General features: G+C 42.9%; 1 protein-coding gene across 1 annotated transcript in view; it reads left to right on the forward strand.

Annotated features, from left to right (window-relative positions):
• shq1 (SHQ1, H/ACA ribonucleoprotein assembly factor) overlaps window positions 1-25,241 on the forward strand; it is a 133,299-nt gene that overhangs the window by 23,379 nt on the left and 84,679 nt on the right. The window contains 5 exon segments of the mRNA XM_086001428.1: window positions 6,337-6,449; window positions 8,711-8,850; window positions 18,872-19,026; window positions 20,120-20,173; window positions 23,654-23,777. Coding sequence (XP_085857554.1) covers window positions 6,337-6,449; window positions 8,711-8,850; window positions 18,872-19,026; window positions 20,120-20,173; window positions 23,654-23,777 — 586 coding nt within the window.

Consider the following 25,241-nt stretch of genomic DNA (forward strand, 5'->3'; position numbering starts at 1 on the left):
CTTCTTCCCCCCCCCACCCTTCTTCCCCCCCGTCCCCCCTCAAGTGGAGTGATGCACTATAATGACATTAGTGGTGTCACAGTTTTTCTTGTGCATTGCTGAGTGTGTATGCACGAAGCGTATATTATGCACCAGATATTAATTTCGTGGATGTATGCGATAGACTTCATAATTGCGATATCCACAGAGCACCACCTGGGGGAGCCAGCATGCAGATGGTTTTAAAACAGCAGCAGCTTGCATTTTATCTCATGCATTGAATCGAACAACATGTCCTCAGGGGCTTAACACAGCAGAGCCAGTAACCAGACACTGAGCAGAAATTGGGGGTAAAGGTGGAGGAGGTGACTGCAGGAGAGATCAAAGATTGGAGTTTTGAGGATGTTGTTGAATGTTGGAAAAAACGTCTCCAGGTGGATGGTTTCGGACGAGCACATCCAGAGTGCAGGACTGTGGTGGCCTGAGGCTCTGCTATTGATGGAGAAGTTAGTGGATACACAGTCGTCCAGACTCCGAAGAGTGGAGGGTGCGAATTGGAACACAATGTTTCGCAGAGGTGGGGTGGAGCCAAACCACGGAGGGATTTTTATACAAGCATGAGAATTTTGATAATGCACTGGGGAATGAGGAGCCAATAGAGATTATTAAGGTAAGAATTTTGGGTGAGATGGATTTAGTTTGGAATAGGAGCAGAATTCTGGATGAGTTGCAGTTTGTGCAAGATAGAGTACTGGAGGCAGATGAGGAGGACAGCATTGGAATGGTGCAGGAAGATGAGCGATATTTTGGAAATATTCAGTCTTGGCGAGGGACTGTGTATTGGGGATTGAATTTCAGCTCCGGGTCGAGGAAGACACTCTGGGTATGTGCTGTCTGGTTCGTCCCGAGTCAGCAGCTAGAGAAGGGAATGCAAATGGGGCTAAATTGAAGAGTTGCTAGTGAGAACTGAACAAGATGCTTCACTCTCGACAATTTTTATCTGCCAGGACAGCACAGCAGCAGTCGTGGAGTCGAGGGTAGTAGCAGAGAGATGAAATTGAGTACTGCTGGCATACATATAGAAGCTGATGCCATGCTTATGGATAATGTCACTGGCAGGCAGAATGTAGATGAGAAATGGGGTCTGAGGATTGATCCAGGGGCACCTTGTTAGGTGAGTGAGATGAAATAGTTGTATGGGACATTTTGGCTCCATTGCTACCAGTGTTCCCCGCAGGTGTGTGGCACGCACCAATCGGGAGGTCCCGAAAAGGTCGCTCACCAGCTGCTGCTGCTGGAAGATACCGCGCATGCACGGCCACCCAACAAATTTAAAGGGACCGCGCACAAAAAAAAATTAGAGAGAACATTGGTGGTGGGGGAGAATGGAATGTACAACAGCCTTCTGGTTCTGAACTTCAGTTGAGTGATCTTTCCCTTGCTAAGCCGGGCTCTCTCCCCAGATCTAACTGGAATGACTGACGTGACGTGTGTCCCAGGGCTGTTCCTTTGACTACTTCGCTGTTCAGTGATTCACCAGTGTAGGCCTGTTCATAAAAAATGGCTACTGCCTTCTTTCTCTCGCCCACCGCTTTTGGGTCGAAGGAATCATCTCCTGTCCCTCTCAAAATGGATGGGACCATCCTGACTTAATTAGTCTGGGATGAGTCTCAGTTTGAATTGATCTGTGAGCTGTGATTATTCCACAAACGGGTCTGTCTAACTTTAATACACATGTTCAATGCCTGGCTGCAAACTCCTCTTTGTCTCAGCATCTGTGAAGTGAATGGTCTGGAAAGACCTGGTCATTTTCAGTACAAATGAGTGGACTAGAAGCCAGCTGGATGTGCATGGTTGGGCGGTGATGATGCATTTAAGGTTAGATGATAAGTTGGAGAGGAAGAAGGGGTTAGATTGGGGCTTTTTAGTGACTGGGTGATTAGCGCAGCCTTGAAGACCAAGAAGAATGTTTGCAAAAACGTAGTATTGTAGTTGAGGCTGCCTGAGCATTGGACCACATACAGGTGGTTAGTCGTGATCAGATTTACAACCACAGGAACATTTCCTGGTAGACGTGAGATGGGGAGAAGCTGCAGAGCATTCTGAGTCAGGGCTGGGCTTAGTTGAAATCTAATGCATTGATTTGTATTTTTTTGTGTCATTTCTAAAAAAAAAAAAAATTAAAAAGCGAGTTTTTAATGTGTGGCTGGAAGGTCAGACTTTAACATTCACTGTAAAGTCTTAGTTTTCATTTGAGCAGTCCAAGGTATTGTGCGGTCAAAAATGCTAATGCAGGGTGTCTATTAATCAGCTTCAGGAAAACCTACTTAATTGTTTACAGCCTCAGGCTAAACATGTTACTTTGCAAACATTGTTTTTAAAAATATATCAATTCCAGTTAATTCATTTGCTTTGGGCAGTAGATTAAAGGGAATGATATCGGGGAGCAATTGAGCAACCAGTGGAAGGCATTTGTGTGAAAGATCGTGAGTGACTTCTTGGGAAATGTAAAACTTTGAATGAAAAAGATTTATTACAAACCTAGTTATTACATTCATAGTTTACTTGCAGAAACTTATAGCTATGATGAAAGAAAGAAAAGCAAGATTTGCATTTCTATAGCGCCTTTCACGACCTCGGGACAGCCCAAAGCGCTTTACAGCCAATGAAGTACTTTTGAAGTTTAGTCACTGTTATAATGTTGGAATATAAGTACTTTTGCTTGTTGTATATTGTGCCTGAGGTTACTGACCTGCAAATGCACGAGCAAAATTAAACTGGTTTGATTATCAACACAGACCTTTAACTAAGTGCAGCATTTTATTTTAATGTATTTGATATTTCCAGTTGTACATCTGTTGATAAATTGGTGTCGTAACACTTTAAGGTGGTACAAAGTTTGTCATATACAGGGTAACATTGTGTCCAGATCTGTCTTTAACCTGCAGAGAAAATAATAGGCAAGCACGCAAGACATGTGCAGTGGGTGCAGCTTCCTGCGAACACTTAACAGCTTCTAGCCATCTCTACAATTAAAATAATGTGCTGCTGTTCTCCACCTTGCCTGACTCCTGTCACAAGGAACAGTAATCTCCCGTCGTCAGTGTGAAATAAATCAAGATCTGCACTTTAAAAAAAATAAAATTTCTTCATAATGTAAACTATTCCTCATCTTGTTTTATGCATTGTGCTGTGCAGGAATAGTATCTACCTGAACTACACAAGAACCATTTCTATAAAGGTTGTACAAAGAGAGAATGCTTAGTGGCATTGGAAGTGCTGATGTTGACTGCACGTTGACATAATTGAGTTTGGAATGCAGACATTTTTTGTGCAGTTTTCTCCTGTAATAAAAAATAAACCCCCTTCTGCAGCATTCTTAAACATGCTCTTGGTAATACCCAAGTTACCTTATAGAGTTGCATGGAACGGTAAACAGTCTGCCAGGGACACAACGCTGCTCTTGTTTCATGGTTGTGTGTGCTCCCGGAGGCCAAGTGCCTTCAGTGCTTGCACTGAGTATGCATTTTGGCTTCTACCTATAATTAGGTTGAACTCTATTCGTCCTGATAAACTAATAATGCACTTTCATCATTGTGGCTTTCTTCCAACGTGTGGGAAGGTCCACTCCCAGAATGAACAAATCTCGCATTTAACTTGGTCCCACCTGTAAGGGGTGGTGGTGTGGGTTGTTTGTCAGCTTCACCTCTGACTCCTTTGAGCGGTTCGAATCGCTCCCACTCCCTTTTGTTCTAGACTTTGGACTTATTTGGGGGTTGTAATAAACTCGCAACAGGCACCTGGGTTAGTCAGAAGAATTCAGATCTTTTATTTTGAGACAGGAAAATATACAATACAATATATAGGGTGGGGAACACACTGAATAAGCGAGGGAGAATTACAAATACACAAAATCCCTTACCCTCCCAACCCCAGTACACTAGCTAGGCTGGAATCCAGAGGACCAGGAAATGCTCACCAAAACGACTTTCTTGACAGACTGTAGAGGTTTATGATTTCGGGGTTCTCTTTAGTTGTGGCGATTGGGGCCTGCCGTACCTCGGACGTGGTAGAAGACTGCGCCTGCGTTGGGTCTTCAGTTTGGGTTGGTCCGCAGATGCGGTTAGTCGCGCTGTTGGATCTATCGGGTAAGTACCCAATTTCCTTTGGTTAGGGCTAGTTTTAGAGTCTTTTGTGTCCAAATCTTACCCAGGGGTAAGTCAGACTAGCCTGTAGAGTGGAAACAAGTCTTTGGTTCGTGAGTTTTTCAGCGGTTGGTTTCTTGTTAGTCGCGGTGGCCCAATATTACCTGGTTGGTGGTAATATTGGCGGTTGTTGGTTTCTGTAGGCCTTTGGTTGCCGCGATCTCTGTTTCTTCTTTCTTCCTTCGAGTCTCCGATGATGATCTCTCTCTTGAGCTGGTTGGCTGAACTTGAACTTCTGTCTTCTGAGCTGACTCGAACCGGTGACGAACTGCACTGTACTGTCGAACTGAAAAGGCAGGCCTCAATTATACTAAGTTGGGGCCTGGCTTATCTGACCACCAAATCTCGGTTTTCTTTGTTAAATTTGGCGGGCTCGTTATTTTTAATGTGTTTTAAAACTTTAACGAGCTTTGGGGATGGCCCATCCAAACTTAACGAGTTTAGGGGATGGCTCATCTAAACTTAATCGGCCTTTAACTGGTTTCGGGATTGCCTTGAAACCAGTTTTAAAATGCAAAACGTTTGTCAATCTCTTTAATTGATTTTGGACTGTGGTTTGTTTGTGGTAACCTGTAGGGCTAATGTTCCTTCCTTTGTATCGCTGGGGACATGTCCTGTTTATTCGATACCTGGCTCTGCGACTTCTCTGCGGGAAAACAGGCTTCATTGTCCTTATGTAAAACTGGGGCGGCCCTGGACATTCCTTAGACAGTCCAATATCCAAACTCGGGGGCCCACTCTCCTCCCCTTTGTCCCAGCCTTTTGCAAGCCTGCACATGTCCTTTTAAACCAGCCAAAACTTCCTGGGATTTTTATTTTAAATCCCTTTGGCCCAATATTCCTTAAAACAGTCCAAAATCTCTTCCTTAATTTAACTCTTTGAAATTCTTCTGTTTGGCCCAACCACACTTTTATCCTTTTAGCAGATTTCTTCTGTAATGTTCCAAAATCACTTTAAAATGATGCTATCCTTCTGTTCTGGGGTTCACACACACACACAGAATCCCCACAGTGCAGATAGAGGCCATTTCGGCCCATCGAGCCTGCACTGACACATATCCCACCCTATCCCCGTAACCCCACGTATTTAATCCCCTAACACTAAGGGTCAATTTATCATAGCCAAATCAACCTAACCCGCACATCTTTGGACTGTGGGAGGAAACCGGAGCACCCGGAGGAAACCCACGCAGACACAGGGAGAATGTGCAAACTCCACACAGACAGTCACCCGAGTTGTGCAGAAATTTTCGAACCTTACACACCTGCACACTCGCAAGACCTGTGGACGTGTATTGTTCTTCCAGGTTGCCAAATCCATCTGCAGTTTTAACAGGCAAGTTTGGCAACCAAAGAGTGGGCTGATGTATTGGGTAATTGCTGTCTCGTTCCTCCTTTCCTTCAGTTCCTGCAAGTCTCCAATCCATACCTTCCTGTTAAAGCACCATAAAGACCTGAAACTCGCCTTACAAACCTTGTATGCCCCTGCTTTGGAGAGACACCATTTAGAATGACCAGGCAATTGCATGTTTTTCTTTGAAACAAAGCAGTGCTGCCTGGCCAGCAAAAAGCTTCAGCAGCACCATTTTAGCTTAACCCTACTCTTGTGAGGAAGGATTGTGCATTGTTTAGAAAAGCCTGACATAACTTTTTTAGAGACATGTCTCAGGGTTTGGTTCTCGGTAGTCAGATGAGCCTCCATGATTTGCAGCATCGTGCTCGAGTCTACTCTGTCCAACTAATATTTGCAATTTATGTTGCTAAAAATTGTCCCCTTCACTTCTGTGACAAGGTGCTTGTTTATATCAAGAGCAACTGGGGAAACTTCAAGTCTTTTGAAATCAATCTGCCAAATTTGATTTCAGAACAGGAACTTTTTTTTAATGTTTTGCTGACTGACTGGGCTTAATGCAGTGCTAGATGATCCCCAGTATGTATCTGCCATTGATGGAAAAGTTAGTGGATACACAGTTGTCCAGCCTCCGAAGAGTGGAGGGTGCGAATTGGGACACAGTGTTTAGCAGAGGTTGTAGACGTGTGGTGGAAATGTCAAGATTTAATTTCAGTAACTGCTCTTGTAGCATGGTATAATGGAAAGCGAACATCTCATCCGCCTACCTTGTTCTCATATTTACTTTGTGTGCTTCACCAGCATGAGCTCAGTGATGTGATTGACCTGAAGGAACCAGATAGCACCACAATGGTTGAACGCCGGCAGAAGCGGTTAGCTGCTGAAGAGGCCAAGTTTGATTCTGATCATTATCTGTAAGTGAACCTTGTGAACTTAACAAACTGGTAACTTCAATTTTATTGTTAGGACGTTAGCACCAATTAGCTGATGTAATGACATCATGTAGACCCAACATCGCGCTCTCTTTCTCTCTATCACTGTCTTAATCATACTCATTTTTCTTTTCATCCTTTTGTTTTTCTTTTTTCTCTCTTTACCTTGAGAGGTGTTCCTATTTGAAAGGTGCGATAAATGAATGTTGTTTCTCTTTTTCTTGTAATTTATATCTTTCTCTAGTACTTGTCTGTTTCACTTTTGTTCTTGCTTTCTCACTCTTCAGTTGACTTAGTGTAATATATTTCTTGTAAACCTGTGAGAGAAAACATGCACACATTCTGGTTGAACTGGGGTTTATCAGAAATCATGATCTCAATAGAGAATATTCCTTTACACAAACTCTCCCAGCAGATCTCTGGACTCTTGTATTCAATATACAAAGCAGTCCCGAAATGCTTGGATCCAACGATTACTGCAACATCATTTCAGCCAGTCTCAAATTTTGATAAGTGTGATTCCAGGGGGATTTTTTTTTGCTCTTTCTGATGAAGATAGCAGCCTTTTGCCTCAGTCATACCCAGAGGCTACTCACTGTTGGCTGAAATAGAAGAAAAGCTAGAAATACGTACATGAGAATAATTCGTTTTGCCAGTAATTACATTTCTTGTACAATTCTGCACTGTAAATGTCTTTAAAGCACAAATTCCTACTTCTCAAATAGAAGTGGATATTGTAAAATTGCACATTCCCAGGTCTGTACAAACCATTTTTAGCCACAGCAGGGCTTCCACATTGTTGAGTGGTTCTCTGATGTCCTTCAACAACAAGAGATTGTGTTGATTTATTTTTTAATGGTCAACCAGGTATTGACGTGCACAGAACTCCATCACTATGCTTAAGTCACACAACCAGACTACTGAGAAATCCACACAGATTCTGTGTGTGATGTGGTATTCCCTCTCTCTGGGTCACACCCCTCAAGTCCAGCTAGCTTCAGCACCTGTTGACAGACTGTCATAAAGATTCACGGGGGTGATTTTTAAAAGTATAATTTTTGTTAGGTGTTTTCTTGTTAAGTAGTGGTGCAGAACTCCTGGAGTGTGTGCATCTCTACCAAAGAACAACATTGGCCCGGATATTCAGATCCCTACGGGTGGGTATGCGCTATGTACTTGCCCGTAGGGACATCGAAAATGCCGGTTTCAGGCATGCACAGCGCATGCGCTGGAAACCGGCATTTTCGATCTGTCAAGAAGGCTCTTGACCGATCCTCCGGCTGCCCTGGAGAAGGGCCTCTGTGGGCGGATAGTTCTGCTTTTTGGAGATCCTCCGCCCGCAGAAAACCCTTACAATTCTTGCGCCTGGTAAAAGCAGGCGTAAGGCCTGCTTCTACCAGGATAAGAGTTTAAAAAAAAAGTTTAAAAAAAAAAAATTTCACTGATTTATCATTTAAAAATACTTTTAAAAAAGGTAAGTTTATTTTTAGCCCCATAAAAAAATTTGAATTGTTTTTTTCAAAAATTTAAATTTTTGTTTAAAATAGTTAATTTGTTGTAATTTCAAGTCATTTTAAAAATTTGTTTTTTTAAAATTTATTTAAAGTTTTAATATGTTTTGAGGGTGACCTCATTCATATATTTGACAGGTCTTCCTGTCAAATGTATGAAGGGAGATTCCCTTCTGTGATTGGCTCCCCATGGCCCACATGATCCCAGGGACGCTGCGAACTACCTGCGCCTCTGGGATACGTGGGCCCTGCACACCGGCAGTTTGGAGAGGCCCAGGAGCCCTCGGGTAAGGGCGCAGATTTTTCCAGATCGCAGCCCTCTGCCCGCGGGAGGCTTGCGATTGGAATATCTGGGCCAATGTGTTTAAAGGATTGTTAAATCATGTCTCTAATTTTCAATAATGTGGTGGTGCATTGTGACTTTACTGAGTTATGGTGTTATGACTGAGAAGTGTTGAATTGAATAAGATTGTGTAACTCACAATCCACATGCACAAAGATATTTAGACTCGTTAACACAAATACATTTTGGTGCATTTTTTCAAAAGTAAGTTTTTTCCCCAATGGATTTACTAAGTTAATAGACTGTCCCAAAATACCTTTGTGACAAACAAATAGTAGAACCTTCGGTAGAAAAATTGCAGATACACACTTTTAACTCTTCAGTAGAGCTGGGTTTATTAATGTTAAAGAAATGCTGTTAAGATCCTGTGACTGTACTTGCACCTTCAGTGCCGACCTGTTTGAGGACGATGCCATTCAGCACTTGCTGAAATATAAACCTTGGTGGACTGGCGTTCAGAAGGCAAAAGAGGAAGCAAAGAAAACCCAAAATGAACAGTCTGATTGGATAGAGCCAGGAAGACAATTTGGTGAGTAGATGATGGAGGTTACTGTAATCCAGCAAACAAACTGATCACTAAAATGTCTACTTCCTGTAATCTAATGCTGCACCTGATCCAGTAGGAGTTCTAGTCAGGCAACACCCAAGCAACAGTGCTGAAGTTGTCGTTTAAATTCACCCTAAATGTGTCTTAAACCTATTCCAAAAACATTCTGTTACAAATGCCTCTCCAAGCAGTTTGTTGCCGCACCTAATTAAGTGCATTGATCAATTCCAAAATCACATTCATCAAAATTACATCATTGGTTTTCCAAACCCTGGCATGTCTAATTGTGAGTAATTACACCTAATGGAAATGTGACTGAGTGTAAGTGATCATTTCAAGCCCCAGGCTGTAACCTTTCTTGTGAAGTGGCTTATAACATTGCATGGCAGATGGTTTTGAAATAAGCAATCTGTTATAATGCTGAACCGTTTGTCCAATTATTGAGACTTTCCTTCCAAGAGAATCTCTGTGAAGTCTGCAGAAAAAATGAGATGTTGCAGTATTTAATCACATCCTTAGCTTTATCCCAGTGAAAGTATTGCATTATTTTTGGAAGAGTTGGACAGTCAAACACCAGCAAGGATCAACACCAATCTATTTTCAGTGTTTTAAAGCATCATCACAAAATACATGTCAATAGATTGCAAAAATTTCTACGTGAAATAGGTGCAAATGATCAAGACCATTCATTAAATGTTTATAAAGGCATTGCTTGTACATCTCAAACAATGAAAGCTACCAGCATTACTTATTCTATTACATGTGGCATTACACTTCGATCAGTAATTCGATAACAATGGTAAGATATATATTAACGTTAGTTGGTTTTCAAAACAAATAACTTCAAATTAAGATCTGCAGCTGCATGGTGAAATAAACTTCTAATTGTGATGGCATTCTGCTGAGAATTAGTTTAGATTCAGCAGAATAAGGATTGTATCTTACAGTTACGCTTATTGGAGGGGTGGTGGGTCTCCTGTTAACGGAACAAATATTATTTTTGAAACTAAGTTATCAGAGATATGACTTAAGTTTGTGAAAGTTGAACTGGACAAACCACACAGCTTGGTTTCGCGGAGATCTCCACCCCATAATAAATCAGCCTCTGAAGATAGCATTTCAGTGGCTGTGAGCTTGTATGGTGAAATGTTTAGAGCTGTGTCTGCAGTTGTGCAGGCATTTTACTAAAAATGGAGTGGTGGTCCTAAAAAATGTTGTCCTGGACTTGCAAGAACTGTTCCTGATATTGCACTCAGCATTGTGTAAGTTGGGATTCTTTTCAGCAGCAGTTTACACAGCACAAGAAGAATTGCGACTGAAGGTCTGCTGCACTGTTTCAGTGCAATATTGGTCGGTGGATCTTGGGCAACTCTTTTTCGGTTTAAGGTCTTTTTGATTACGTGCGAGTGAAGTAAATATGGCTGGGTTTATTAACCTTGAGATCACTGCTGTTATATTGAGAAGAAAACATACCACTTTACCCTGCAGCAGAACCTGAAGAATGTATGTAACCTCAATTTCATTCTTCACTTGCTGTACCGGGGAAGAGTTTTATATTTTGTTTTTCTTTTGATTGCAGTAACATTTATAACTTTTAAAAAATTGAACACACATCATCATCAGACATCCGAGATGCAGAGTTTGGTGACACAAATTACCTCTTGGGTATTTTTAAAACTGCACGTTTGCCTTGGGTCAAAGATACAGAACAAAATTTAAATAAAGCTAACTTGGTAAATACATTTCCATTTCCTAGCGTGTTGCACAGGACAGCAGCAGAGGACAGAAGCTCTGTATTTCAGATTTTGCTAATGCTAATGTTGACTTTGGAGACTTATTTTTTCCATTTCAAGTTCTGAAGGAAAACAAATTGACAGGCCAAGAGCTAATGTTCATAAAGTCATGTTATGTTCAGTAATTAAGTTGCCTTTCCCTATTTATTCTTGACTGAATTTGCATACAGACATTTATTGCTGGTCTTGTAATTTGCAGCAAATTCAAAATCTGCACCGATATGTATTATAAATGTATTTATTTTTTTGAGGGCAAGTGATCAATATTTTCCCCACCAATTTTTCTCTCCACTCCTGAAGTAGCTCGTGCTGGCAGCCCGCCAGTGGCTCGCTCGAGTGGCCGTTTATCATGTGCAAGTCTAGACAGTCAGTATTAATGTGTTGTTTAACCGCGGAGTTGAGTCTGAAGCTGTTCCCAATTAAAACATTTTGGTCTGAATGGCGATCAGGAATGGGAACACTGACTTAAATTTTTCCGTTCCCTAGCACAAGGATGCTGAATACAATGCTGATTGATTTCAACTAACTCAGCACAGCACCGGAGTCGAACCTAGCACTTTCCTGATTTTTATAGGTCAGCAACATTCTAGCCAGACTTATCTGCTTCCTGTGCGCTCCATGGTGTGGCGGGGGGGGGGGGGGGGGAAGGAAAACTGATCAATCCAACTTGTTTATTGTTGCAGTTTCAAGGTATTCAAGTTCATAAGCCAGAAACTGTCAAACCAGTTGGAGAATTATGAGCATGTTGTCTTTTCGTTGGTGGTATTCAGATGATTAAGTGGTGCAGTCTTCATGCTGGATACAGCCTTTACTGTCGTCAATGGTTTATTGATATTGCAGCACCACTCCTCCAACTAGCTATGTAATAATGCTCTTGGATCTCAGCTCTGTGGAAGTTGCCCCATGACCGTAGAAGGCAAATTGCACACCGGTAGAGAAACATTTAAAAAAAACAAGCAAGCTTTAAAGTCCTGATTTAGACTCACCAATAATTAATCTTGTGGCAGTGAGAGGCTGAGACATGCAACAGCAACAACTTGCATTTACATAGCGCCTTTAACATAGTAAAACGTCCCAGGACGCTTCACAGGAGCGTTATCGGACAAAATTTGACACCGAGCCACATAGAGATATTAGGGCAGGTGATCAAAGGCTTGGTCAAAGAGGTTTAAAAAGTTCACTCCCCAATCTGTCCTGCGATAGCTGATCTCAGTGGGGCAATGTTGCGGAGCTACAATTGATTGTTGTTAGGGACGGGAACATTTTTTAAAAATTTGTTTATGGGATGTGGGCGTCGCTGGCAAGGCCAGCATTTATTGCTTATCCCTAGTTGCTCTTGAGAAGGTGGTGGTGAGCTGCCTTCTTGAACCGTTGCAGTTCTTGTGGTAAAAGTACTCCCACAGTGCTGTTAGGGAGGGAGTTCCAGGATTTTGACCCAGCGATGATGAAGGATTGGCGATATATTTCCAAGTCAGGATGGTGTGTGACTTGGAAGGGAATTTGGAGGTGATGGTGTTCCCATGCGCCTGCTGCCCTTGTCCTTCTAGGTGGAAGAGGTCGCGGGTTTGGGAGGTGCTGCCGAAGGAACCTTGGTGAGTTGCTGCAGTGCATCTTGTAGATGGTACACACTGCATCCACGGTGCGCCGGTGGTGGAGGGAGTGAATGTTTAAGGTGGTGGATGGGGTGCCAATCAAGCGGGCTGCTTTGTCCTGGATGGTGTCAAGCTTCTTGAGTGTTGTTGGAGCTGCACTCATCCAGGCAAGTGGAGAGTATTCCATCACACTCCTGACTTGTGCCTTGTAGATGGTGAAAAGGCTTTGGGGAGTCAGGCGGTGAGACAGTCACCGCAGAATACCCAGCCTCTGACCTGTTCTTGTGGCCACAGTATTTATGTGGCTGGTCCAGTGAAGTTTCTGGTCAATGGTGACCCCCAAGATGTTGATTGGCGAGGTTCACGCCTTGATAGCTCTGCAGCAGCCCTGTGCTGGAAGTGTGTTTGTGTGTAAATTGAGGTAGGCTTGCATGAAATCTGAGAAACCTTGGACTTCACATCTCTATGTGCAGTGAAACATTTGAAAGTTAATATTCTGAGCTACAGTCTCTTGAACTAATTCCACAGACATGAAGCAGCTGCTGAAGTTTTGATGCTGTTTGAGGTGAAGCACATTACGAAGAGGAGACTGTTTTTACGTCCATATAAAATAGAGTCCTTTTCTGACGGCACCGGTGTCCTTCATAGTGGCTGCACACTGGAGGTGAATCTTAGCTAATTTTTTCTGAAGGACTGATTCTGCTGGATGTCTTTGGGGAATAAGTATCAGATCAGACAAGCCTGAGCCTGATGTGTTTCCTTCTGCTAAACAGATCTACCTGTAGATGGTGCAGGAGGGGTCAATTCAGTGGTTTTATGTATTTATTATTCTTGGTGCATTTATGCAGTTGTAATTTCTGAATGGATTCTCGTTGTGGTGACAAATGCTAAATTTTGAAGTACAATTTCTTCTGTGCACGGAATTGCATGAGGGGCTCTGTTTTTTCAATTCAAATCCCAGGTTAGCAAATGTAGAACAAGGGCCTGATCATGAACAAAGTTATTGCAAGTATACAGCACACTTCACATCTTCAGAATGTCCCAAAGCTCTTCACAGGCAGCGCTTTACTTTGTGAAATGTAGTGGCTGTTTTAAGCAGTTGCAGCAACTAATTTGTGCAGAATAAGGTCACACAAATAGAAATGAGATGAATAATCTGTTAATTTGGTGAATGTTGGTTGAAAAATGAATGTTGGCCAGGACACCAGGAGAGGTCCCTGCTCTTCTTCCAGTAGTGTCACGGGATCTTGAATATCCACCTAAACAGGCAGCCAGGACCAACATCTTCTCTGAAAGACAGCACCTCAGGCAATGCAGAAGTCCCTCGGTGCTGTTAAGTATGTTCTGTATAAATTTGACCGCCCTCGATTGAAACCTCAGCAGAAGTATGAAAAACTGGCAAAGTGGAGCAGGCTGCATTGGCCCAGCAGTCTGATGGAAGAGAAATGTAGGTTGACGCCAAGGATGCAGATCATCTCCTCAATATTAATGTTCTGACCGGGGCGGGGGGGCGGTGGTGAATTCACTCTCGCCAACCCCCGTAACGCCAACACCTGCCCCACGCCCTAAGTATCTCGCATTTTCTCACTAGCAGGAGGTTCTAGCAATGGGTGGGTGTGCCGGCATTTCCAGACACGCCAATCCATTCACATCATGCAGTAGGGAGCAAATTCCGTTCCCTAGGAATCACAGGTCTATTTATGGAAGCTGCCTTTATGCTGCATCCATACCTAAAGAGTGTTGGAAAGAGCCTGAGTTGCAACAGCCATACACTGGTTTGTTTCTGTGCTCTCTGAACAAGATTGTGATTCACAGTTGATTAAGATGTCATTTCTTTGAGAGGAGGGGGTTCCAAGTAAGGCTTGATCTGTGAAAACAAATCTCACTATTGCTTGTGCAGTGAGACTTGCAATTTCCTGCTGTTTCTCCCTTGTCAGCCGTGGCTCAGTGGGTAGCACTCTCGCCTCTGAGTCAGAAGCTTGTGGGTTCAAGTCCCACTCCAGGGATTTGAGCACAAAAATCTAGGCTGACACTCCAGTGCAGTGCTGAGGGAGCGCTGCAGTGTTGGAGGTGCCATTTTTCAGATGAGACGTTAAACCAGGGCCCCGTCTGCCCTCTCAGGTGGACGTAAAAAATCCCATGGCACTATTTCGAAGAGGAGCAGGGGAGTTATCCCCGGTGTCCTGGCCAATATTTATCCCTCAACCAACACAACAAAAACAGATTATCTGATCATTATCACATTGCTGTTTGTGGGAGCTTGCTGTGCCCAAATTGGCTGTAAAGCGCTTTGGGACGTCCGGTGGTCATGAAAGGTGCTATATAAATGCAAGTCTTTCTTTGTGCATTTCTCGGTGAGAATTGTTTTTCCTCCTCAACAACAACAACTTGCATTTATATAGCACATTGAACATAGTAAAACGTCCTCGGGCGCTTCACAGGCGTGTTATCAAACACAATTTGAGATCATTAGGTCAAGTGAGCAAAGGTTGGTCCAAGAAGTAGGTTTTAAGGAACATCGAAAAGAAGTGAGAGGCAGAGAGGTTTAGGGAGGGTATTCCAGAGTTTAGGGCCAAGAATGAGCTCCAGTTTACAGAGGGTGCAAGGTGGGAGACCGGCCAAGAGGGCAACAAAGGCTAGAGGTAACAAAGGCCCGCCCCTGATGAAACTGGTTCCAGTTTACATTCCTCGGGCCAACCTGCAGCGATTGTGCCTGGGAATCTGAAATGGTGATTGCATCGCAGCTGTGGGTAATTAGCACTCCCGTATTAAACATCCCTTAATGAGGGATTGGGACTTGAAGTTAATACAATTTTATGTGATTTAGACACACTGCCTCTACTGAAATAAATTATTGTATGCTTAACCCCTTCCAACAACAACGCTGTGGCTGATCTCTGTTAAAATGATTTTAAATTGGAATGACTTGCACCAGAATCATTTACCCACTGCATGATTTATGGTGCCAGTAATAACCAGTCAGAGGCATCAAGATCTGATGAAAAATGGCTGTTATCATAAAATAAAGAAATCAAATTCAGCACAAAATGAAGAGAGTAATCCTCTGCATTGCAGGAGAATAAAAGTTTGCCAAGTTTAGATTGAAATATAAAGCTCTTGTGTATTTTTGTCTGTTCAATTCAAATTGCAAGGATTATGAAAAATTTGCCTTGTTAACACCATACAAGCATGTAGGATGAGTAGAACTGCAGAGAGCCTGAGCTCCTCTGGAACAATTTGCACTCAATTGCAGTAATCAAAGTGACAATATACCTGTGAGTTGCGTACAACGCCCCAAGACTGGACACCATCCACAACCAACTGGTCAGACCAATAGGCCCATGGAACTTGCAACACCTTCATTTCATTAAAAGGATAATCCAGAATATTACTTCAAATTAGATTGTGAGAGTAGTACCTTGGGAACTAGTAAATGGCAAATTCAGGATTGATATCCGGAAATTCCTCTTCACACACAGGTTGCTCAATGTATGGAACAGACTCCCAGAAAGAATAGTGGGAGGTGAAAACTCTGGAATGTTTTAAGGAACGATTGGATATTGCAATGATGGGGACTGTATGTTCCTTCTGATTGGAAGAAATAAAATGGGCCAAATAGGCTTCCTCATCTGTAATTCTCTTGTGAAATTTCTAGGAAAATTTTCGAAGTGTGTATTAGCAATAGCATGATAATCGTAGGGGCTTTTAATAATCCTAAAATAAACTGAGATAAGGATAATGTTAGTGGTGTGGAATCCATATCCAGGACTGTGTTCTCAGTCAATAATAAGTACTCCAACAAGCAAAGAAGCACTGCTCCCATGCTAGCTGACATTGTTAACAGTTTGCTCTCCTCAGGTACTGTCCCCCTCTCCCTCAAATCTGCTGCCAGCACCCCTCTCAAAAAAACAACCCTTGATCCCCTCTGTCCTTGCCCCATCTCCAACCTCACTTTCCTCTCAAGTCCTTGAACGTGTTGTCACCTCCCAAATCCGTGCCCATCTTTCCTGCAATTTCATGTTTGAATCCCTCCAATCAGGTTTCCGCCCTTGCCACAGTACTGAAACGGCTCTCATCAAAGTCACAAATGACATCCTTTGTGACTGTGACAAAGGTAAACTGTCCCTTCTTGTCCTTCTTGACTTGTCTGCAGCCTTTGACACGGTTGACCACTCCATCCTTCCCCAATGCCTCTCCACCGTCGTCCAGCTGGGTGGGACTGCACTCGCCTGGTTCCATTCTTATCTATCTAATAGTAGCCAGAGAATCACCTGCAACGGCTTCTCTTCCCGCTCCCGCATTGTAACCTGGTGTCCCCCAAGGATCTATCCTTGGCCTGCTCCTATTGCTCATCTACATGTTGCCCCTTGGCGACATCATCCGAAAACACAGCATCAGTTTCCACAAGTACGCTGACGACACTCAGCTCTACCTCTTCTCTCGACCCCTCCACAGTCTCTAAATTGTTAGACTGCTTGTCCGACATCCAGTTCTGGATGAGCAGAAATTTTCTCCAATTAAATATTGGGAAGACCGAAACCATTGTTTTCGGTCCCCACCACAAACTCCATTCTCTAGCCACCGACTCCATCCCTCTCATCATCATCTGTCTGAGGCTGAACCACACTGTTTGCAACCTTGGTGTCATATTTGACCCCGAAATGAGCTTCCGACCACACTGAGACCGTCTATTTCCACCACCGTAACATCGCCCGTCTCCGTCCTTGCCTCAGCTCATCCGCTGCTGAAACCCTCATCCATGCCTTTGTTACCTTTAGACTTGACTATTCCAATGCACTCCCGGCTGGCCTCCCACATTCCACCCTACATAAACTTGAGGTGATCCGAAACTCGGCTGCCCATGTCCTAACTCACACCAAGTCCCGTTCGCCCATCACCCCTGTGCTCGCTGACCTACATTGGCTCCCGGTTAAGCAATACCTCAATTTCAAAATTCTCATCCTGGTTATCAAATCCCTCCATGACCTCGCCCCTTCCTATCTCTGTAATCTCCTTCAGCCCCACAACCCCCCGAGATATCTGCCCTCTTGAGCATCCCTGATTATAATTGCTCAACAATTGGTGGCCATGCCTTCTGTTGCCTCAGCCCTAAGCGCTGGAATTCCCTGCCTAAACCTCTCCACCTCTCTACATCTCTTTCCTTCTTTAAGATGCTCCTTAAAACCTACCTCTTTGACCAAGCTTTTGGTCACCTGCCCTAATTTCTCCTTATGTGGCTCGGTGTCAAATTTTTGTCTTATAATACCCCTGTGAAGCGCATTAAAGGCGCTGTATAAATACAAGTTGTTGTTGCTTGACCTACTTCTGCGTAACAAAGTGAGGTAAGTAAGCAATTTAAAACCTTTTGTGGTCTCTATTATCCCAATAAAATGAGTTTCAGTGCAAGATAAGGGCAAAGTAAAGACTGTAAAAGAAACTAGTGAGATAAAATGAAGGGAAATTTGCCAAATTAAGCCATAAATCAGTAATATTTAACCAGGAGATGGTAACTGTTCAAATAAAGTACATTCTCATGAAGAAAAAAGGGAGTGTATGGAGGACTAAATGAAAACGTGAGATTAAATTTGAAATTTTAAAAAACATTTAGTGTTTATAGGGTCGATAATAAAAGCTGGGACAAATAAACAACATAGAAAACTAAAAAGAGGGAGATTATAAAGGCTAAGCAAGGATAAGAGAAACTAAGGAAAAAACATCAAGGACAATAGAAAGGTTTTCTATAGGTACCTTAGTGCTGATGATGGAGTCTCCCATTGAATTGCTGGATGAGTCTCAGTTGTGACAACTGAGAAGCCTACACAGGAAGTGAACTATAGTATGAAGGTCTGTGTGTTAGCTGGTCTCTCACTCTCGTCCGAACAGACCATTGTTGGTGAGAAGTGCGTCAATGAAAAGACTAGTAGGTATGGATGCAGCACGTTGTAAGGAGCCAGGATGGAAGTCCACAGACTGAACCCATTTGTGGCCAAAATGACCACCTCCTTCTCTTCAGGGATGTCATACCAGGGATGCACTATAGTGTTGGGCAGATAATGGGTGATAGTCCTGAAACACCACTATAGATCTGATAGTTGGTCCAGTTATTGTCTGGAACCCTCCTAGATTGATTGACCTTGCAGATTGGTTCTCTTCAATTACCAATGCCTTTTCAAAGTTGCTATGGAACCTGTTTCAACCACCCTATCAAGTAGTGTTCCAGATCATCATAACCCCCGTGTGAAGAAAAATTCTCCTCATTTCCCCTCTTATTCTGTTGGTGTATTAGCTGACGGTTATTATTATAGAGATATATTAGTTTTACCTTGGTCAGTGTGGTATATTCTCTTTATATTTAAATATCGTGGAAGAAAAATATTTTTCTGTTTAAGTGGATTTTTTTCTCGAGTGTAAAATGAAGTAAAATTCCTCCAGCTTCTATTTAATGTCGAACATTTCTCTGTAATAAAACCATGCAGTTAACTTAACCTTAGTATTACTGAACGCACATTTGTTTTAAAATATACTTAAAACAAATGCCTGCTAAAACTTTATCTTTTAGAAGTGTTTAAAAAGTGAATCAGAAGTGTTATTTAAAAAAAAACTTACTCTTGCCTTCAGTCAAATTTTCTGAAGATGAAAAGGAACAGCTGCGAAAATTCACCAACAAGAGTTACCTGTTGGATAAAAGGTCTTGCCAGAATGTTTACTCCAGCCTGGTTGACATAATCCTTGCATATGCCTATGAAGTCCGCAGTACTGAAGGGGAAACCAATGTAAGTCCATCCATTAATTCATACAGTTGACCTTTTTTTTTTTTTAAAAACCCACATATTTGTGCTCAGTACAGAGAGGAATATCGGTGCTGGGAAGCAATGTTTTTTTCCAGCCTTTGGCATCTACAGTCAGTATCGGGCACTGTGAGGTCAAGTTCAACGTCAGTCATTTTATCACATACCTACTAATCAAGTTCTTTGTAGAGTTCTAGTGCCATTACCTTTCAAAGTTTAAATTTTTATTTTTATAAAGTTGCTTCATGTCATGAATGTTTTAATAAGCACACTTCAGTATAGTACACAGGCAGATAGTTGTAGGCTAGAGCAATGTCTTGCAACCCCAAACTCCAAATAACATGGATTACATTGGTGTCCATTGTTCCATTTCCCAGATTAAACCATCTTTATGTGCTGTATGGCCGAGAGTTTGTGCTGAACCACAAACTTACTTAAGACTGTGTTTACAGGAAACTTTGGTTTATCCGGAGGTTATATGTCCGGAATACTCGATCTAACGGCAAAAATCAGGAGCCGTTTTCTATATTTTTTTAGTTCTCGTTGCTTTTTTTTCCCCAGTCAAGCACTGCAAGGTCTGTAGCTATAGCAACAGCTTCAGCTACAGATGCTTGCAGCTGCAGCCGAATGTTTTGAAGCTGTTGCTAAGCAACAGGGTTTGTTGATTCACATGGAGCTTCTCAGTTCTGTATGTTTAAACATTAACTCTGGTATGTCCGGCACTTTTGATGTTACGGCACCAGCTCGGTCCCGTCAGTGCCGGATATCAGAGAGTTTCCTGTACATATTGTACAGGGCCCCTCACAGGTAGCAGAGAGAGAGGGGGGGCACTTTTATAATTCTGAGCTGGATTTCATTCATATTCCAGAAGGGGGAAGGACAATATGGTAGCCCACTGCCTTCTGTACTTCTTGTCCATCTACAGCCTCAACATCCTATGTTAGTTACTTTCCAATCAGTCCATTCAGATGACTGGTATAAGAGCAAAGACTGGGATGTTCACAGCAAAGTCAATAATAACTTGTTAATAATGGTTTAAAGTGAATCATCTTGGTTTTGTAATCGTTGTTTTTTTCAGACTGAATCCTCATGGAGCATCTGGAAGCTGAGCGGGACATTATGTTGGCTTGAAGTAAGAGAGATGCCTTTTTATGCCATTTGTGTTGCCTTGTATGTAGACTTGGGTAAATCAGTCAGCGTAAGAGCTTTCGGCTGTCCCCATCAACCAAATAAATGTTCAGTCATCAAAGCTTATCCCTCTAGAACGCTAACTCTGCAATCGTGGATATATAAGAACATAAATGAGTACCAAGTTGCTACGAGTCATTGATCGACTGGAGTGACAGATGGCAAATGCCTCTTTAGCTGTTGGATAAGAGCCAATAGAGATTCATTGAAGATTGATAATGCTTCAGTTACCTACTGTACAAGGCTGTTATGGGAGAATTTCTTAGAGCAGTGAGAGACAATAGCCCCTGTTCTATTGTCTGTTTGCTTAGCTTTTGAATTAGGTGAGCAGTGTATATTTAGCTGGAGATGTGGAGGTGTATTCATCGACCCTTGAACTGCCAGGAAAATGTGTGTTTCCAGTGTGTTGCTCTTTCTCTCCTGAGACAAGTGATGTTACTGGGGTACGTGTCCAAGACTGCCAGCCCTTCAAGTGATGTTACTGGGGTACGTGTCCAAGACTGCCAGCCCTTCAAGTGATGTTACTGGGGTACGTGTCCAAGACTGCCAGCCCTTACTTTATCCTGCCCAAGTGGTCATTCTTCGTGTGTGAGCATAGTTAGTGATTGTTGGCAGACTATTTGACTGTGGCAGACCCATTTGTGTTCTCTCCTGATATTCATGCATTCTGTTGAACTTTTAGGTTTTACCAGATGCTTCAGTCATGGTCCGTATCACAAACTACTCCTGTAAGCAACCCCTTGCTTCCCGTGAACCAGAGTGTAACTTTAGGTGCATGATAGCTGTAATGTATCATCACCTGGGAGTTGAACAGAAACCCCTTGTTGTAATAGTTCACTAAATTGACATGAGTCGTGTTGACATTGACATGTGTTCCCTTAGTCTTCAAGTAGCAGAAGAATAAACTATGCCAGACTCTGTGGATTAGGCTATAAAGTGCAAATCTAATTTGTTTAAAATAAAAAGTAGACAGCAGTAGAAAACCAATACAGCAGATTTCAGTTGATGACAGAACCTTTGAGTTGCACCTCCTCATGAGCTGTCAAGAGTTTTGAGCATGCTGATTGGTTCATATACCTCCTAATTCCTTTTTGAAGTTCCAAAAACTGGGATACTGGAAGTGACGCTGTCTTCTATAGTTGAACAAAACTTGACGAATTTAAGTGATGGTTTCCTGAATTCCAGCTTTATGCTAGACCGAAACTCATTTGCATGTGTTATCAAGACCATTGGCGTATGCTGATTGTTTTCAGGACTGAGCAAGCAGTATACATTAAAAGGTTTCAACTTGTTTTGCAATCAAAACATCTTTGCTTCAAAATAATGCCTTGCTTCCTGAGTGAGTATGGAAGGCCGTGGCTATTGATGATGAGACCTACCGTTCAAGTACTTGATGAAGTAACCTGCCACATCTCAACAACAATAACAACTTGCATTTATATAGTGCCTTCAACACAGTAAAATGTTCACAGGCACGTTATCAAACAAGATTTGAGGGTTGCAGGCAATGTTGCCGTTAATTCTTTTTGGCTGTGCGGCCCCTTTAAAATACCGCGCATGCGCAGTTTTTCCCCATTGAAGAGCCGGTGAGCCAGCTGTGCGGGAGGTCCAGAGAGCTGTGCGGCCACGCAGCTTAAAGGAAACATTAGTTGTGGGACTGGAGGAGGTTTCAGAGATAGGGAGGGGCGAGGCATGGAGGGATTTGAAAACAAGGATGAGAATTTTAAAATTGAGGCATTACCGGCCCAGGTTCCAATGTAGGTCAGCGAGCACAGGGATGATGAGTGAGCGAGACTTGGTACGAGTTAGTATACGGACAGCAGAGTTTTGGATGAGCTGAAGTTTACGATGAGTGGAAGATGGGAGGCTGGCCAGGAGCACGTTGGAATAGTGAAGTCCAGAGGTAACAAAAGCATGGATGAGGGTTTCAGCAGCAGATGAGCTGAGACAAAGGCGGAGATGGGCAATGGTACGGAGGTGGAAGTAGGCGGTCTTGGTGATAGAGCGGGTAGATATTAAAAATATGTTGCCTTTCTTGTGATTGAAATGTAACAGGTCTCCCTATGTATTACGGTTCACATATTTACGCTTTTCAAGTAAATGTCAGCAGGTAGTGAACAAGAAAGCTGACTGTTCTGTTATTTCTTCTTTCTTAACCTAGAAACACATGCTAACTGCTGCTCCAGGTACAATCACCTAGGGATCGAACCGGAAACTTTGCGTTTGCATGGCACAGTCGCACATCAGGTCATGCACTTAACCAAAAGGCATTCGGAAGGGTTCGCCTGTGAATTTTCTAATGAGACAGTTCGCTCTTTTCTACCATTAGAAACTTTAACACTGTACAGGAGGCTGCCTGAATTCTTTTTAGATTCTAAAAGTTTTGGAGAGATTCGGCACTCTCTCTTTGAAGTACGATTGATATTGGAAACTTAAAATGTTGGGAGCAAGTAATGCAAACCTACAATCCAACCACAGTGTAGTTTGGCCGTGTGACACTGCAATAAAAGAATATCTGCTCCTACTTGTGTTTAAAAAAAAAAAAAAAACACAACCTTTTTTCCCTCTCTTTGGTCTTGTCTTAGCAGCAACAATACAACTGGCTGCTAGAAGGTACAGGTAAATGACCTGGAGAGGGGGGAGGAATCTGCCTTTCTTCCCGTTGTCAGAAAGTGCCTGGCCTTTGCTTAGCATCTCCCCATAACAATGTGGCCAAGTTCAAAAATTCCATGTAAATCCAAGGTCCTGCTGCCCAGGTGAGCCCTCCTCCTCAGTCTGCATAAAACTAAAGCTGAATAATTGCTGAAGAGGATGCAAATGAAAACCATATCTTGCTGGACACAACTGCAGTGTAACCCAAGCTTCTTATTTGTTAATCCACATGTGGAAGCCAAGTGAGAGCTTCTGGTGAATTAGGATGGGCTGCCATTTTCACCGATTTGTATTTCAGTAGCGTGTAATCTCAGTGTCAGCTGTGGCTCAGTGAATAGCACACTCGCCTCTTGAGTCAGAAGGTTGTGGGTTCAATCCCACTCCTGGGACTTGAGTACAGTGCTGAGGTAAGTGCTGCACTGTCGTAGGTGCCGTCTTTCGGATGAGACGTTAAACCGAGGCCCCGTCTGCGCTCTCAGATCCCATGGCACTATTTCGAAGAAGAGCAGGGGAGTTATCCCCAGTGTCCTGGCCAATATTTATCCCTCAATCAACATAACAAAAACAGATTATCTGGTCATTATCACATTGCTGTTTGTGGGACCTTGCTGTGCGCAATTTGGCTGCCGCGTTCCCACATTACAACACTTCAAAAGTATTGGCTGTAAAGCGTTTTGAGACGTCCAATGGTCGTGAAAGGCACTATAGAAATGCAAGTCTTTCTTTATGATACAAATGAACATCAATGGACTTTTTCTGTTTCACAATACAGGCTTACCATTCTCTTCAAGAAGTTCTGGTATCCTTCAGCAGAAGAGTTTTGTGTTATCCCTTTTATAGACATTTCCACTTGGCTCTGAAAGCTGTTGAGGATACAGTCTTAATACTTCAGTTGGGTAAGAACCATTTGTAAAACTGAACCGAAACTGTTATAACTTGTTCACCAGAGATGCTGTTCAATATGTTTGTTGTATTAATCATACAGTGAGGCAAATTAGACGGTGTAGAGAACTGCCCGTGGAACTATACCCAGCATCAGTCATGGCCTTCAGGCGAAGAGGAGAACGGAGGGAGAGAGGGTTGGGGGAGGGGGATGGTGGGGGAGGAAGTATCAGGGCCGCGAGCCAAAGCTCATTAACTAGGACATCAAGTTGCGAATGTTTTCTTACAACAAGCAATTAGAGCAGGATGATCCATCTCTTTGGAAAATCTTGATTTAAGAGATTATTTGAATTGATGTATTATATACACACAGTTGATGGATGTTATAGTAATTCAAACCTCTAAGGATATAGCACGGTTGTATTTTGCATTCTTAAGAATGAATCTTCAACAACAGTTGGATATTTACACTTGTTTTTCTCACCACCATCGCCCCCCATCCCCCATTTTCCCCTAAAGGTGCCCACTTATTGCTGGGGTCTGGTTCCGTGGGAAGATTTTTGCTTGATTTCTATCCAATAATTGCAATATAAATTACTATGGCGAGACATTTGGATATGGAATTCATTGTCTGCTTCAATGCAGAACCCTTAAAAGGCCACATTCACTGACTTACTAACCCTGAATAATAGGCTCCGAAAGCACAGTTCAAACCTTATTCTCTCTCATTCAGACAGAAATGGTGTGAAATGTTTGTGAAGGTGTTCCTGATCAAAAAACAATTTTTAATCAGAAAGGACGTTTATAACTTTCTTAATATGTTTGTTAATAAAACCAGAGTTTTGCTTCCGAATGAAATTTTGTGGTGTTGCCGAGGCAGCGGCGGGGTCGAGGGAGCGGAGGGGTCGAGGGAGCGGAGGGGTCGAGGGAGGTGGCGGAGAGGTTGATTCCCTTTGGCGACCTCATCTGCAGACATTGTGTCAGACACAATGATGACACCCACCTTTACCTCTCCGCCACCTCCCTCGACCTCTCCACTGCCTCTGTGCTGTCAGAGCTCTTGTCCAGCATCCAGTCTGGGATAAGCTGCAATATCTTCCAGTTAAATATTGGGAAGACGGAAGCCATCATCTTTGGCCCGAGCCACCAACTCCATCCCCCAACCCAGCCACTGCCCCAACAACAACACGCCTTTAACATAGTAAAACGTCCCAAGGTGCTTCACAGGAGTATTATAAGACAAAACGCTGAGCCACATAAGGAGAAATTAGGGCAGATGACCAAAAGCTTGGTCAAAGAGGTAGGTTTTAAGGAGCGTCCAGAACTTAGGGCCTAGGCAACAGAAGGCACGGCCACCAATGGTTGAGCGATTATAATCAGGGATGCTCCAGAGGGCAGAGTTAGAAGAGCACAGATATCTCGGGGCGGGTGTTGTGCGGCTGAAGGAGATTACAGAGATAGGAAGGGGCGAGGCCATG

This window comes from Somniosus microcephalus, chromosome 11 (genome assembly GCF_052327205.1).
Source record: "Somniosus microcephalus isolate GS21.2 chromosome 11, FLI_Smic_1.0, whole genome shotgun sequence".
Taxonomy (NCBI): Eukaryota; Metazoa; Chordata; class Chondrichthyes; order Squaliformes; family Somniosidae; genus Somniosus; species Somniosus microcephalus.